General features: G+C 41.2%; 1 protein-coding gene across 1 annotated transcript in view; it reads right to left on the reverse strand.

Moving 5' to 3' along the window:
- LOC112071275 (DNA topoisomerase 2-beta) overlaps positions 1 to 16,033 on the reverse strand; it is a 34,204-nt gene that overhangs the window by 17,552 nt on the left and 619 nt on the right. The window contains exons 2-7 of the mRNA XM_070439330.1: positions 11,370 to 11,609; positions 11,036 to 11,126; positions 6,304 to 6,367; positions 3,450 to 3,595; positions 3,096 to 3,193; positions 2,414 to 2,630 (exon numbers count right to left, since the gene is read on the reverse strand). Of these exons, the coding sequence (XP_070295431.1) occupies positions 2,414 to 2,630; positions 3,096 to 3,193; positions 3,450 to 3,595; positions 6,304 to 6,367; positions 11,036 to 11,126; positions 11,370 to 11,609 (856 nt within the window). The remainder of the gene's footprint in view (positions 1 to 2,413; positions 2,631 to 3,095; positions 3,194 to 3,449; positions 3,596 to 6,303; positions 6,368 to 11,035; positions 11,127 to 11,369; positions 11,610 to 16,033) is intronic.

Genomic DNA, 16,033 nt, shown 5'->3' on the forward strand with positions numbered 1-16,033 from the left:
TTAGAACAGCCAAGGCTAGCTTTTTCAAGCAGAAATTTGCTTCCTGCAACACAAATTCAAAAAAGTTCTGGGACACCGTAAAGTCCATGGAGAATAAAGAACACCTCTCCAGCTTCGCACCGCTCTGAGAATCAAGGAAACACTGTCACCACCGACAAATCCACTATAATGAGAATTTCAATATGCATTTTTCCACGGCTGGCCATGCTTTCCATCTGGCTGCCCCTACCCAGGGCAACAGCACTGCCTCCCCTCTGCTACTCGCCCAAGCTTCCCCCATTTCTCTTTCTCCAAATACAGTCAGCTGATGTCCTAAATGAGCTGCAAAAATCTGGACCCTTACAAATCAGCCGGGCTAGATAATCTGGACCCTTTCTTTCTAAAACTATCTGCTGAAATTGTTGCCACCCCTATTACTAGCCTCTTCAACCTCTCTTTCGTGTCGTCCGAGACCAAAGATTGGAAAGCAGCTGCGGTTATCCCCCTCTTCAAAAGGGGGGACACCCTTGACCCTAACTGCTACAGACCTATATCTATCCTACCCTGCCTTTCTAAGGTCTTCGAAAGCCAAGTCAACAAACAGATTACCGACCATTTCGAATCCCACCACACCTTCTCCGCTATGCAATCTGGTTCAGAGCTGGTCACGGTGCACCTCAGCCACGCTCAAGGTCATAAACGACATCGTAACCGCCATCGATAGGAAACAATACTGTGCAGCCGTATTCATTGACGCTGGCCAAGGTTTGACTCTGTCAATCACCACATCCTCATTGGCAGACTCGACAGCCTTGGTTTCTCTAATGATTGCCTCGCCTTGGTTCACCAACTACTTCTCTGATCGAGTTCAGTGTGTCAAATCGGAGGGTCTGTTTGTCCGGCCTCTGGCAGTCTCTATGGGGGTGCACAGGGTTCAACTCTTGGACCGACTCTCTTCTCGTGATACATCAATGATGTCGCTCTTGCTGCTGGTGATTCTCTATCCACCTCTACGCAGACGACACTATTCTGTATACTTCTGGCCCTTCTTTTGACACTGTGTTAACAACTCTCCAGGCGAGCTTCAATGCCATACAACTCTCCTTCCGTGGCCTCCAACTGCTCTTAAATACAAGTAAAACCAAATGCATGCTCTTCAACACCGATCGCTGCCTGCCCCTGCCGCGCTCGTCAACATCACTACTTTGGAGCGGTTCTGACTTGAATTATGTGGACAACTACAAATACCTAGGTGTCTGGTAGACTGTAAACTCTCCGTTCCAGACTCACATCAAACATCTCCAATCCAAAGTCAAATCTAGAATTGGCTTCCTATTCCGCAACAAAGCATCCTTTACTCTATGCTGCCAAACATACCCTTGTAACTGACCATCCTACAATCCTCGACTTCGGTGATGTCATTTACAAAATAGCCTCCAAAACCCTACTCAATAAATTGGATGCAGTCTATCACAGTGCACATCCGTTTTGTCACCAAAGCCCATATACTACCACCACTGCGACCTGTACACTCTCGTTGGCTGGCCTCGCTTCATACTCGTCGCCAAACCCACTGGTTCCAGGTCATTATAAGACCCTGCTAGGTAAAGATCCCCCTTACTCTGCTCGCTGGTCACCATAGCAGCACCTATCTGTAGCGCGCTCAGCAGGTATATCTCTCTAGTCACCCCCAAAACCAATTCTTCCTTTGGACGGCCTCTCCTTCCAGTTCTCTGCTGCCAATGACTGGAACGAACTACAAAAAATCTCTGAAATTGGAAACACCTATTAGCTTTAAGCACCAGGTCAGAGCAGCTCATAGATTACTGCACCTGTACTTAACCCATCTACAATTTAGCCCAAACAACTACCTCTTTACCTACTGTATTTATTTATTAATTTATTTTGCTCCTTTGCACCCCATTATTTTCTGTCTCTACTTTGCACTTTCTTCTTCCGCTGCAAACCAACCATTCCAGTGTTTTTTTTAGTTTTATTTTACTTGCTGTGTTGTATTCACTTCACCTCCACTGGCTTCTTATATTTTTATTTATTTATACATATATTTGTTTGCCTTCACCTCCCTTATCTCACCTCACTTGCTCACATTGTATATAGACTTATTTTTTTTCACTGTATTATTGACTATATGTTTGTTTTACTCCATGTGTAACTATGTGTTGTTGTATGTGTCGAACTGCTTTGCTTTATCTTGGCCAGGTCGCAATTGTAAATGAGAACGTGTTCTCAATTTGCCTACCTGGTTAAATAAAGGTTAAATAAAAATAAAAAATAAAAGTAGTGAAATGAGCCGTTTTATTTCCTTTCAAAATGTTTCGCCCAGGGTCTTCCAAGACTTGGCACCTTACGTACAGCATGTATTCTGTGTATATGGGACAGCCCATCTTACTATGTGTGGTTAAATGGGGGGGACTTACAGGGAGTTTCTTCCCGTTGAGCATGACTTTGATGCCCTTGCAGGACCCAGCGATGTCGTAGGCCCTCTTGGTGAGCAGAGCCACGATGTCCTTGTCCAGCTTCTCCATCTTGAACTTGGACAGATCCGGCTGGAAGGTCACGCACGTGAAGTCGTCCCCGTCAAAGAACTTGATCTTGGGGTCGCTCGTCTTCCCCATGTTGTTCTGCCAAGTCTAGGGAGAGGGAGAAAAAGGGGGAGAGAGATTGTCATGAAATGTACTACATTCTTCACATGTTAAGGAAACTAGAATGAATCATGAGGTTGTATTGTGAAATTCCATCAAAGAGATAAGAGTTAATAAAAAGCCATGTGCAACTGATTGAACAAACTATCACTATTTTGATTAGTAATTTCACTGAAAGTGACAATTATAGGACAAACCACAAAAACCATCTGGTTTATGAGAAATTACAGAAATCCCCCAAAACTATGTAGAATCCTACAATATCAACGTAGAATCCTGAGAGACCACACCTGACAGTGAGAATCAACTCATACTCACCCCCTCACATGTTTACAAGTCACATACTGTACTCCTACAAAACATCAACTGGTGCTTAGCTGTTTGAAGAACACTCTTTTCAAGGTTGACTAAACAACAGATGTCAATCACGCTGTGCTTTCTGGTCGTCTGTACCTGTTTGAAGCTGTGTTTGTACTCCTTGCAGGCGGTTTCCACTGTGAACTTTGTGCTGAAGATGTTACAGAGTTTAGCACCGTACCCGTTCCTTCCACCTATAAGGAAAACAGAAGGGAGACGTGCTTTCATCCGTGGAGAGATTGACCTATAGTCATTCACTAATTCCAGTGTAGTGTTACTAAGCACTGCAAGGGGAACTACAAAACTATTCACCTATTCAGTAGCTAAACATTTCAGGTTAGACGTTCTGTCTAAAGCTTTATCGAAACCATATGAAATGTTATTACATAAAGGGACAAAGAATAATGAATAAATGAATTAGATTCTCGTTTTCAGAGTGATTTTTTCCACCTGTGACTTTCTTCTGCTCGTCGTCGTAGTTACTGGAGGTGAGGAGGTGTCCGAAGATGAGAGCGGGAACGTACATCTTCTCATCTTTGTGTTCCACCACGGGGATGCCTTTACCATTGTTCCAGATGGTGACAGTGTTGGACTCACTGAAGGAAGAGAGGAGGAGGAACGGAGGAATAAACAAGGAGGTGGAAGAACTTCACAGGACAGCCAGAATAAGCTGTACTAATCTTTACATTAAGATCATAAATAAAATATTTGTAAATTTAAAAAATAAAAAATAAGATTAAGATTAAATTATATTTAGTTCAATAAATATCAATTTAGCCAGACCTTTCTGACATATAAACATCAACATTTTACAATACTGCAACCAATCCCCATTTGCCAAACCAGTGGATTTAGGGTTGTGATTTTAAACACACTGTAGAGCAACAAAGCAAAACTAAATAAGCCCAACGTGTGATGATTTAAGCTCTGGAACGGGGCTCCAACATTCATATAAAACCATTCGAAATTCCAGCCCTTGAGAGCAACAGAGGAGAGGAAAGGAAAAAGCACAGAGAGATATGAAAGGGCAGGGTACATGCAGACAGGCCTGGCTTCACAGGGAGGAGACAGGGAAGCTCTCTGAAGGACACGCTGACGTTCAGCAGTCTGCTGTGTGTTCAGATTGCTGTGGATGTCGTGCCGTAGGTGAACAGCATGTTAAATGAGCTCCCTGAATTGCAGAGCCCACTGTTCATTAAGACCTCTCTCCCTCTCCCTCCCCAGAAATCTATCAGCCTCCACCACAACCTCCTGCTGCTAGCTAACACTGTGCCTAAGATCAACGTACGGCTAAATACCCCGCAGAACCATGCACAACGCTGGCTTTAAAACACACACACATCACAAGTGGGCATATCACTTAAACAAAATGGATGCTCCGCATTTTTCAAATACATTCTCCCACAGAAAAATCTGCATGCCTTGATAGTGCTTTCAGAAAGTATACACACCCCTTGACTTTTTCCACATCTGGTTGTGTTACAGCCTGAATTTAAAATGTATTCAATTGAGATTTTAGTCACTGGCCTACAAAACAATATCCCATAACGTCAAAGTGATGTGTTTTTTAGAAAATTGTACAAATCAATAAAAAACGAATTGCTGAAATGTCTTGAGCCAATAAGTATTCAACCCCTTTGTTATGGCAAACCTAAATAAGTTCAGGAGTAAAAATGTACATAACAAGTCACATAATAAGTTACAAGGACTCTGTGTGTAATAATAGTGTTCAACATGATTTTTGAATGACTACCTCATCTCTGTACCCCACACATACAATTATCTGTTAGGTCCCTCAGACGAGCAATGAATTTCAAACACAGATTCAACCACAAGGACCAAGGAGGTTTTCCAATGCCTCGCAAAGAAAGGCATCTATTGGTAGAACAAAAAGCAGACATTGAATATCCCTGTGAGCATGGTGAAGTTATTAATTACACTTTGGATGGTGTATCAATACACCCAGTCACAACAAAGCTCCAGGTGTCCTTCCTAACTAAGTTGCCGGAGAGGAAGGAAACTCTTAAGGGATTTCACCATGATGCCAATGGTGACTTTAAAACAGTTACAAAGTTTAATGGCTGTGATAGGAAAAAACTGAGGATGGATCAATCACATTGTACTTACTTCACAATACTAGCCTCCTAACTGACAAGTGTACAGAATAAAAATATTCCAAAACATGCATCCTGTTTGCGACAAGGCACTAAAGTAATACTGCAAAAAATGTGGCAAAGCAATTGTCCTGAATACAAAGAGTTATGTTTGGGGCAAATTCAATACAACACAAGCATAGTGGTGGCTTTCCACCAGACACTGGGAGATGAATTCACCTTTCAGCAGGACAATAACCTAAAACAGTTGAGTTGCTTACCAAGAAGACAGCGAATGTTCCTGAGTGGCAGAGTTACAGTTTTGACTTAAGTATGCTTGAAAATCTATGGCAAGACTTCCAATTTGACAGAGCTTGAACAACCAACTTGACAGAGCTTGAAGAATTTTAAAAAGAATAATGTACAATCCAGGTGTGCAAAGCTCTTGGAGACATACCCAGAAAGACTCACTGCTGTAATCGCTACCAAAAGGTGATTCTAACATGTATTGACTCAGGGGTGTGATGTGAATACTTATGTAAATGAGATATTTCTGTATTCCATTTTCTATAAATGTGCAAAAAAAAATAAACATGTTTTCACTTTGTCATTATGGGGTATTGTGCGTAGATGGATTACATTTTTTCCAATTCAGGCTATAACAAAATGTGGAATAAGTTAAAGGGTATGAATGCATTCTGAAGGCACTGTATATTTAGAAGGCTACTTAGTGAGCTGAACTACTGGGCTGCAGGCTTATTTTATTGGTCAACCAGAACCATTTCCATAGTAACTAACTCCGCAATTTTATTTTATCAATCACTGAAAAGCCAGTCTAAAAGCCAGTCTAGAGAGACCTACATTCTAACAGCAAAAATGGTATTTGGCTGGGGGAGCCATTGTTTTCCAATGAAGAGAAGCCGCTGCACCTACCTAGGCAGCATGTACTGCACAATTTTTAGGGGGGCGGAGCTGCTATGCTCAAATGACTTTTCCAACACTGCTACGCATGACCTCAAGGGGAGCAGACGGCTTTGCCGTCATAGAACAGGACTGTTAAACAGAACTTATGATAATGACGGATAGACGACAACTAACTGCAACAGAGGGAAGCTACTGTGCCTACCTCTGCAGCGTGCACAGTAGGGTTTTTGGGCTCAAACTGGACTTGACTAATGATCGACAACTGCTGACTGTGCATGTGTACTTACGGATCAATGGAGATCTTTATGGTTGACATGCTCTTATCCCGTTGTTTGTTGTCGGCCGCGTTGACTGTGGAGTAGAGAAAAACATGTTCAAATGAGAAGTAGACTGCAGGGATTCAATTGTGTCGATAGACTATCGAGAAGATACTCACATTTTCATCAAGAGCTTTAGACACACTTGAGAATCAATAGCCTAAATGTTGCCTGGCCTATAAAATCCAAAACCACATCCTTTCAATTCTCTCATACTGGAAACATATTGAAAAGTCAAATTGACTCAGTCAAGTCTCCTGTCGGTTATACGGTTTGGTTGGCCTATTTCATTTCAAGCTTTTGCTTGGGTTGTAAGGTGACATGTGTGGACTGACCATGTGTGAGTTATGTCTAGTCAGTAATTATATAGACGTGGTAGGAACTAGTGAATATTTGAGCAGCGAGGACAGACTGCTGTCATTACCTTATCACCACTATAAAACAGCTAAATTAACACTGTGCAGAGCAAAAAAACTCTAATCTCATGTCTTCTTCCATTGCATATGACTGGATTTCCAGTTGCTTGATCACTCAAGGTAGTGCCTGGTATAAACATACTATTTCAGGACAGGGTATTCATCAATGTAGAAGCCTGACATTTTGCAATACAATAATTGGTTGTACCCCATATTGAATGTGCCAGTCAGCCAAACACATAACATAGACCAGATGCTGCTGCCGCTTGTCTTAATCAGTGTGTAACTGACAACCAATAAAAGATTTCATCAGACGGCTCTTCATTCCAGACAAATGGCTACATGAGTAAGAGCAAGGAGGGGGGGACAGGCTGTCCACAGAACACACAGGAACAAGCAAGCTCCTCTACACAACAGGTTAAATGTAATAGATGTTTCAGATATATTGTTGGACAAGATAAAAGGCTTGTTTTCATCTCCAGTCACTGGGCAGGAGTACAAAAATGATATCATCCTACCTACAACAATAGATTTACTGAATGTACTGTAAGTCTGTCTGCTAAATCAGGGGTTCCACTGTTCATGACACAAACTGTTCACACCCCTCTTGGCGGTGGGGAGAATTTTGTAGGTTTAAAGCTTATTTCTTGCAATTCTATACATTTTGCCATGTCTAATGTGTATGTGTGTGATTTGAGTGTCAAAAAAAAAACTAAATATCTATGGGCTAAAAACCTAAATAAAAAAACGTTAGCTGACATGGACTAGTTGATCTGGACATTTCTGACAAGTTATAAATAGCTCTCGAAGGTATTCAATGACTAACATGACAAGAGGAACTGATGAAGCACTACCCAATTTCAAAATTGCACCTTGTGCATTGTACTATTACAATTTCAAAGAGAGTAAGTTTAAAGCAGGAAGGAGTTCCTTTAAAAAATATATACCCTAACAATATACACGACCGTTCAAAAGTTTGGGGTCACTTAGAAACTCTTGTTTTTGAAAGATTTTTTTGTTGTCCATTAAAATAACATCAAATTGATCAGAAATACAGTGCAGACATTGTTAATGTTGGAAATTACTATTGTAGCTGGAAACGGCAGATTTTTTATGGAATATCTACATAGGCGTACAGAGGCCCATTATCAGCAACCATCACTCCTGTGTTACAATGGCACGTTGTGTTAGCTAATCCAAGTTTATCATTTTAAAAGGCTAATTAATCACTAGAAAACTTTTTGCAAATAGCTGAAAACTGTTGTCCTGATTAAAGAAGCAATAAAACTGGCCTTCATTAGACTAGTTGAGTATCTGGAGCAACAGCATTTGTGGGTTTGATTACAGGCTCAAAATGGGCAGAAACAAAGGACTTTCTTCTGAAACTCGTCAGTCTATTCTTGTTCTGAGAAATGAAGGCTAGTCCATGCGAGAATTTGCCAAGAAACTGAATATGTCGTACAACGCTGTGTACTATTCCCTTCACAGAACAGCGCAAACTGGCTCGAATCAGAATAGAAAGAGGAGTGGGAGGCCCCGGTGCACAACTGAGCAAGAGGACAAGTACATTAGTTGTCTAGTTTTAGAAACAGGCGCCGCACAAGTCCTCAACTGGCAGCTTCATTAAATAGTACCTGCAAAACACCAGTCTCAACGTCAACAGTGAAGAGGCGGCTCCGGGATGCTGGCCTTCTAGGCAGAGTTGCAAAGAAAAAGCCTGTTTTATTGCTTCTATAGTCAGGACAACAGTTTTCAGCTGTGCTAACATAATTGCAAAAGGGTTTTCTAATGATCAATTAGCCTTTTAAAATGATAAACTTGGATTAGCTAACAACGTGCCATTGGAACAAAGGAGTGATGGTTGCTGAAAAATTGAGATATTCCATTAAAATTCCATCCAGCTACAATAGTCATTTACAACATTAACAATGACTACACTGTAGACTACACTGATCAATTTGATGTCATTTTAATGGACAAAATGTGTGTGCTTTTCTTTCAAAAACAAGGACATTTCTACTTCACTTAGAAATGGTATTGTATTATTACACACACAGTACCATTCAAAAGTTTGGACACTCCTACTCACTACATTGTAGAATAATAGTCAAGACATCAAAACTATGAAATAGCACATATGGAATCATGTAGTAACCAAGAAAAGTGTCCAACAAATCAAAATATATTTTATATTTGAGATTCTTCAAAGTAGCCACCCTTTGCCTTGATGACAGCTTTGCACACTCTTGGCATTCTCTCAAACAGCTTCATAAGTTAGTCACCTGGAATGCATTTAAATTCAAATGTGTGCCTTCTTAAAAGTGAATTTGTCAAATTTCTTTCCTTCCTAATGCATTTGGGCCAATCAGTTATGTTGCGAAAAAGTATGGGTAGTATACAGAAGATAGCCCTATTTGGTAAAAGACCAAGTCCATATTGTGGCAAGAACAGCTCAAATAAGCAAAGAGAAACGACAGTCCATCATTACTTTAATACATGAAGGTCAGTCAATCCGGAACATTTCAACAACTTTGAACGTTTCTTCAAGTGCACTCGCAAAAACCATCAAGTGCTATGATGAAAGTGGCTCTCATGAGGACCGCCACAGGAATGGAATACCCAGAACTACCTCTGTTGCAGAGGATGAGTTCATTAGAGTTACCAGCCTCAGAAATTGCAGCCCAAATAAATGCTTCAGAGTTCAAGTAAAAGACACATCTCAACATCAACTGTTCAGAGAAGACTGCGTGAATCAGGCCTTCATGGTCAAATTGCTACAAAGAAACCACTACTAAATGACACCAATATGAAGATACAAGGACATCCCTGCTGGCCAAACCCTCCCCTAACACGGACGATGCTGGGCCATTTGTGTGCCGCCCCATGGGTCTCCCGGTCGCGGCCAGCTGCAACAGAGCCTGGACTCGAACCCAGAATCTCTAGTGGCGCAGTGCCTTAGACCACTGCGCCACTCAGGAGGCAAGAAGAAGAGACTTGCTTGGGCCAAGAAACACGAGCAATGGACATTAGACCGGTGGAAAGACTGAAAAACAGCTTCAATCTTAAAGCCATCAGACTGTTAAGAGCCATCACTAACACAGAGAGGCTACTGCCTACATACAGACTTGAAATCATTGGCCACCTAAATAAATGGATCAATAGTCACTTTAATAATGTTTACATTTCTTGCATCACACATCTATGTATATACTGTATTTTATACCATCTATAGCATCTTGCCTATGCCGCTCTGTCATTGCTGATCCATATATTTATATGTATATATTCTTATTCAATTCCTTTACTTAGATTTGTGTGTATTAGGTAGTTGTTGGGGAATTGTTAAATATTGCTGCACTGTCGGAACTAGAAGCATAAGCATTTCGCTACACTCGCATTAACATCTGCTAACCATGTGTATGTGACCAATACAATTTGATTTTCACTTGGGACTATCATTTGTTTTTCAACAGGACGATGAACCAAAACACACCTCCAAGCTGTGTATTGGCTATTTGACCAAGAAGGAGAGTGACGGAGTGCTGCACCTGACAACCACAATCACCCGACCTCAACCCAATTGAGATGGTTTGGGACAAGTTGGACCGCAGAGTGAAGGAAAAGCAACCAACAAGTGCTCAGCATATGTGGGGACTCCAAGACTGTTGGAAAAGCATTCCAGGTGAAGCTGGTTGAGAGAGTGCCAAGAGTGTGCAAAGCTGTCATCAAGGTAAAGGGTGGTTACTTTAAAGAATCTAAAATATATTTTGATTTGTTTAACACTTCTTTTTTGGTTACTACATTCCATATGTGTTATATCATAGTTTCAATGTCTTCACTATTATTGTACAGTGTAGAAAATAGCAAAAATAAAGAAAAACCCTTGAATGAGTAGGTGTGTCCTAACTTTTGACTGTGTGTGTGTTTGTGTATATATATATAAAATTGGTCGACTGACATAGCAAAGTACACCTAAAATAAAATCTAACTCAACCAAAAACATTTTAGTCAATTAGCAGATGCTCTTAATCATAGCGACTTAAAGGAGCAATGAAGGTTAAGTGCCTTGCTCAAGAGCACAGACAGATTTTTCACATTATCGGCTCGGGGAATCAATCCAGCTGCTTTTTGGTTCACCGTTATTCTACCTTGAGGGAAGGCCCATCAGAGGCCATCACAGTAATAACATATAGCTTAATAAAAATGAACTGAGGGCTTTAGCTAGTTCATAATGACCACTTTGTCACCTGTGTATGTTCTGTTTTAAAAGATCCTGATAGACTTACCAAGAATTTCATCAAAGATTTTGTATAATCCAGGGACATAAGTGATTTCTCGTAGATTCATCCCAAGGTCTTCATCGAAAACCCACATTTGCTGAAAGGGGAGAAATAAATATCTTTATTGATTAACCATTCATAATACCTCACTACACATCAACAACAAAGAGCAACACCAGATTTCTCTGTTAGATCTAGGTACAGAACTGGATGTTGTTGTGACTAATGTTGTTTAGAAAATGAGTCTTCTGTAGGCACAAAACAGGAGTGAAACAGGAAGACGTTACCCGCCCCCCAAAAAAATGTTGCACAATTTTGTTTTCTGTTGCACCTAACCCACCTGGGTGACAGGTTCCACAGAGCCGATGTAGGTGTCAGGCCTCAGTAGGATGTGCTCCAGCTGGGTCTTCTTCTGGTACACCCTCTCCACTGACATCTTATCTCCTCCCTTCTTCTTGGCTCCTCCACCTCCTCCCTCCGCCTTGCCCCCATCACCCCTGCCGTTCGCAGCCGCCGCTGCCGCAGCCGCCGCTGCCTCCTCCTCCCTCTTTTTGGCAGCATTCTTCTTATCAAAGAGGGTCTGGTATTAGACACATGTGCACAACTTTGTTAAAAATTACACTAAAGATAAATAATTGAACTCTGTGTCTGCAGGCACTAGCAGCTGATTATCAGAGCTGCCCATTAGAAAAGGCACAGCAGTAGCCGTTTCCCCCCCCACTTCTACTGTTTGGATAGTCCGACTAGTCCAGTGTAGCCTCAAATTTTTCCTTCAATGCTCCTTTACGATTTGGTTGGTTGCTCGATTAGTGGGTTGGTTGCAACTTGGAAGGTTTACTTGGGTAGGCTAATTGCCCAGCACACACGCACACAGAAGACACCATTGTTTAAGGCAGTGGATCTCATTGTTAAATACTTAGGAATGCACCTAAGGAGAGGCCATAAAAGTGACAGTACCTGAGGAGTAAACTTTATCAAATAAAAATGTAAATATTGCAAGCATGGGAAAATAGAAATCAGGGTTCCCCAACTGGCAGCATGCGGGAACAATTTGTGCCACAGGGGATTTTATATCCCGCCCCAAGTTCTGAGCAAAAAAAACGACTTAAAAAATATTTTTTTGTAAATTGTTGTACATAAAAGACTAAAAACACCAGCTCCAAGTATTCCCACGCATAATAGAGATACTGTATATGTGATCGTATACACATGTTAGTAAGGTTTGAAATGATTATGTTTTAGTCAAATATATCTGTTTGGGCTTATTGCAGTCAATTTTTTGTATACAAATGATTTGTAATTATGTTCCGGCCCCCTGACCATCCGCTCAAGAAGAAGGAAAACGTCCCGCGGCTGAATCTAGTTGATGATCCCTGATCTAAAGTGTATTTGGGTGGTAAGGTGTACAATTGATCCAGAGCCCTTGAGCATGCAATAGGCATATATAAACTGTGCAATAACAAACACAGTGGTTGAGAATAATGCAGTCCCTGTCACCTGTGGCCCTTGAGACCAGTTTACATTTCTCTATGGGGAGGTATCTGAGCAACAGACCCTCACAATGCTCATCAACCTTTTAGTAACAAACAGTGGACCAAAGAAAGTTCACCCAATATAGTCCATGGTTCACCCCAACTCTCACAGCAAGTCATAATCATCTTATCAAGCCAAAGCATCCATTTAACTCACATGATAGTCCACCACTCAGGGATAGTTGCTTTGATAAGATAACTACAAAAAAGCAATATTGAGAGAATTAAATACTAGGTCTGCTAAGAACCTAATCTTGGTTGCTTAAACGATCTGAAAGAATCCTGCATGACCTCAAGATGGCATCCCTGCCTGCATCTCACGGAGGATGTGAAGACTCCAGGCATTAACTCACGAAGTAGGGTGTAAAACGTGTTTTGATTCAACTAATTTATTATATTGAATGTAGGCTACCTATTCTGTGTGTCCATGTGTTAAAAATTGCCTTGGCTGAGAGGGTAGGCTACTGGCAGTGGTGTAAGGCCTAGTGGAGGGTAAATGCCTTGTACCCACCTTTTTCAGAAAATGCATTGAAATGATAGGGAGCGTTACTTTTTTCACAGAGACCGGGAATCAGAGTTTACCCACCTATTTCTTTACCACTAACTACCGGTAGGCCTATGTGAAGTTCATGGTAATACACATTGTAGCCCAGTCTAGTCAGTTGACCATCCCGTCTTACCCGCAACAGTTTCAGCAATTTGTCAGCAAGACGCACCAATTAATATAGGCCTCACCAATGGCAATCACTGAACGCCATTATACGTGGTGTTTTGTAAGAGATGTCTATTTCCATTCATCAAATGGCGTGAATATGCATGCAGTTTGGATGCTGGTATTATTTTGAGTGGACGAACATTCACATGTAGCCTACTTTTTGAAGTGATTTGTTTGACAATCAGATGAAAATGTCATAACTGGTTGTGTTCATGCCACAATGAAAGGAAAATATTTGTATGTTTAAATTACATCTTTATTATTAGGCCCATAAAAAATGTAGACGCACTTGCTCAATACAGACCCCTACCCCAATGTCATGGTGTAATTCCCACTCTAACCTCGATGTTGCACAGAACACAATACAACTATGTAGAGTTTACACAAATATTATCTTAGCTTTTTATTGTGAGACTCTAAAAACCCGTGTGAAATGAGCCACATTAAGCATTCAGCCTATTATATAGGGCATTCGGGAAGTATTCAGACCAATAAATGACAAATAAAAACAGGCTTTTCGAAATGTTCGCTCATTTATAAAAATTAAAACTGAAATATCACATTTACATAAGTATTCAGACAATATACTCAGTACTTTGTGGAAACACCTTTGTCAGTGATTAAAGCCTCGAGTCTTCTTGGATGTGACGCTACAAGCTTGGCAAACCTGTATTAGGGGAGTTCCCATTCTTCTCTGCAGATCCTCTCAAGCTCTGTCAGGTTGGATGGGGAGCGTCGCTGCACAGCTATTTTCAGGTCTCTCCAGAGATGCTCGATTGGGCTCAAGTCCGGGCTCTGGCTAGGCCACTCAAGGACATTCAGAGACTTGTCCCGAAGCCACCCCTACGTTGTCTTGGATGTGTGCTTAGGGTCATTGCCCTGTTGGAAGGTGAACCTTTGCCCTAGTCTGAGGTCCTGAGCACTCTGGAGCAGGTTTTCATCAAGGATCTCTGTTCTTTGCTCCATTCATCTTTCCCTTGATCCTGACTAGTCTCCCAGTCCCTGCCGCTAAAAACATCCCCACAGCATGATGCTGCCACCACCATGCTTCACTGTAGGGATGGTATTGGCCAGGTGATGAGTAGTGCCTGGTTTCCTCCAGATGTGATGCTTGGGATTCAGGCCAAATAATTAAATCTTGGTTTCATCAGACCATTCCTTCAACCTCATGGCTTGGTTTTTATTCTGACAACTGTGAGACCTTATGTAGACCGGTGTGTGTCTTTACAAATAATGTCCAATCGATTGAATTTACCACAGGTGGACTCCAATCAAGTTGTAGAAACATCTCAAGGATTATCAATGGAAACAGGATGCACCTGAGCTAAATTTCACATCTCATAGCAAAGGGTCTGAATAATTATGTAAATAAGGTATCTGTCTTTTATTTTGAATACATTTGCAAAAATATCTAAAAACCTGTTTTCACTTTGTCATTATGGGGTATTGTGTGTCGATTGAGGAACATTTTAATTTAATCAACTTTAGAATAAGGCTGTAACGTAACAAAATGTGGAAAAAGTGAAGGAGTCTGAATACTTGGGTGTCACAGAGAAGACTGATAGCCCATTTCATGGGTGCACAATCTCTATTTTAGGTTGTACAGTCCAATATGAAGGTTCAATATGCACAATAGGCGGTATAGTAAGCTGATTTCCCACAGTTAAAGTTCTCTAATAAGAGCTTCATATTTGTGTGAACTCTACACAGTTGTGTTCTGTGAGTGACTACCCATTTCGTGGGTGCAACATCCATAGGTTAGGCTGTACAGTGCAATATGAATGTCTGGCATGCTGACCAGACCGCTCACGCGCATGTTGATTTTGTCTACCCACACCAGACGCGATCAGGACACGCAGGTTGAAATATCAAAACGAACTCTGAACCAACTATATTAATTTGCAGACAGGTCGAAAAGCATTAAACATTTATGGCAATTTAGCATTTTACATTAAATGCACCCGGTCCTCTACTCCGACAATTAATTCACAGATATATGGGTAAACCGAGTTTGTTTCTAGTAATCTCTCCTCCGTCAGGATTCTTCTTCTTTGGACTTTATATGCCAGCTGGCAACCAACTTTAAGGTGCCTTACCACTACCAACTGGACTGGATTGTGGACCTCAGTTAATCTTTCATCACCCACGTGGGTATATACTCCTAAAAACCAATGAGGAGATGGGAGAGGCGGGACTCTCAGCACATCAAGCGTCACAAATAGAAACAAGTTGTATTTTAGCGCCTGGCTACGCAGACGCTCGCGAGCAGTGTGGGTGCAATGATTGTATTACATGCATGTGTACATTTATTTTGGAACGCCAGCGGTGTGGTCAGCATGTAATACACAAAATAGACTGACTGGAAAGGTGATTTCCCACAAAGTCCTGCCATAAGAGCGAAGATGCTAATATTTGTGTAATCTCTAGACAGTTGTGTTCTGTGAGTGTCACGGAGTAGGCTGATTCCCCATTTCATGGGTGCAACATCAATAGGTTAGGCTGTACAGTGCATGCGTGTATGCCCCCAATGCAATTCTAAAGTCAACCAAAAACATTTGTCAAATTAACTTTGTCTTTTGTTTAATTTCTAGACCAAATATGGCATGAGTCCACTATTTGTATCCGTTTGAATCACTTTCAAATGGTGGATTTTTATTTTGAAGCCGAACCGCAAATTCCACTATTGTCGCTAAATCCTTATTTGACTAGCTTCGCACAGGTCCCAAATTGTGTTACTGCATTTACGGGCTGGAAGCT

The sequence above is a fragment of the Salvelinus sp. IW2-2015 genome, unplaced genomic scaffold (genome assembly GCF_002910315.2).
Source record: "Salvelinus sp. IW2-2015 unplaced genomic scaffold, ASM291031v2 Un_scaffold1567, whole genome shotgun sequence".
Taxonomy (NCBI): Eukaryota; Metazoa; Chordata; class Actinopteri; order Salmoniformes; family Salmonidae; genus Salvelinus; species Salvelinus sp. IW2-2015.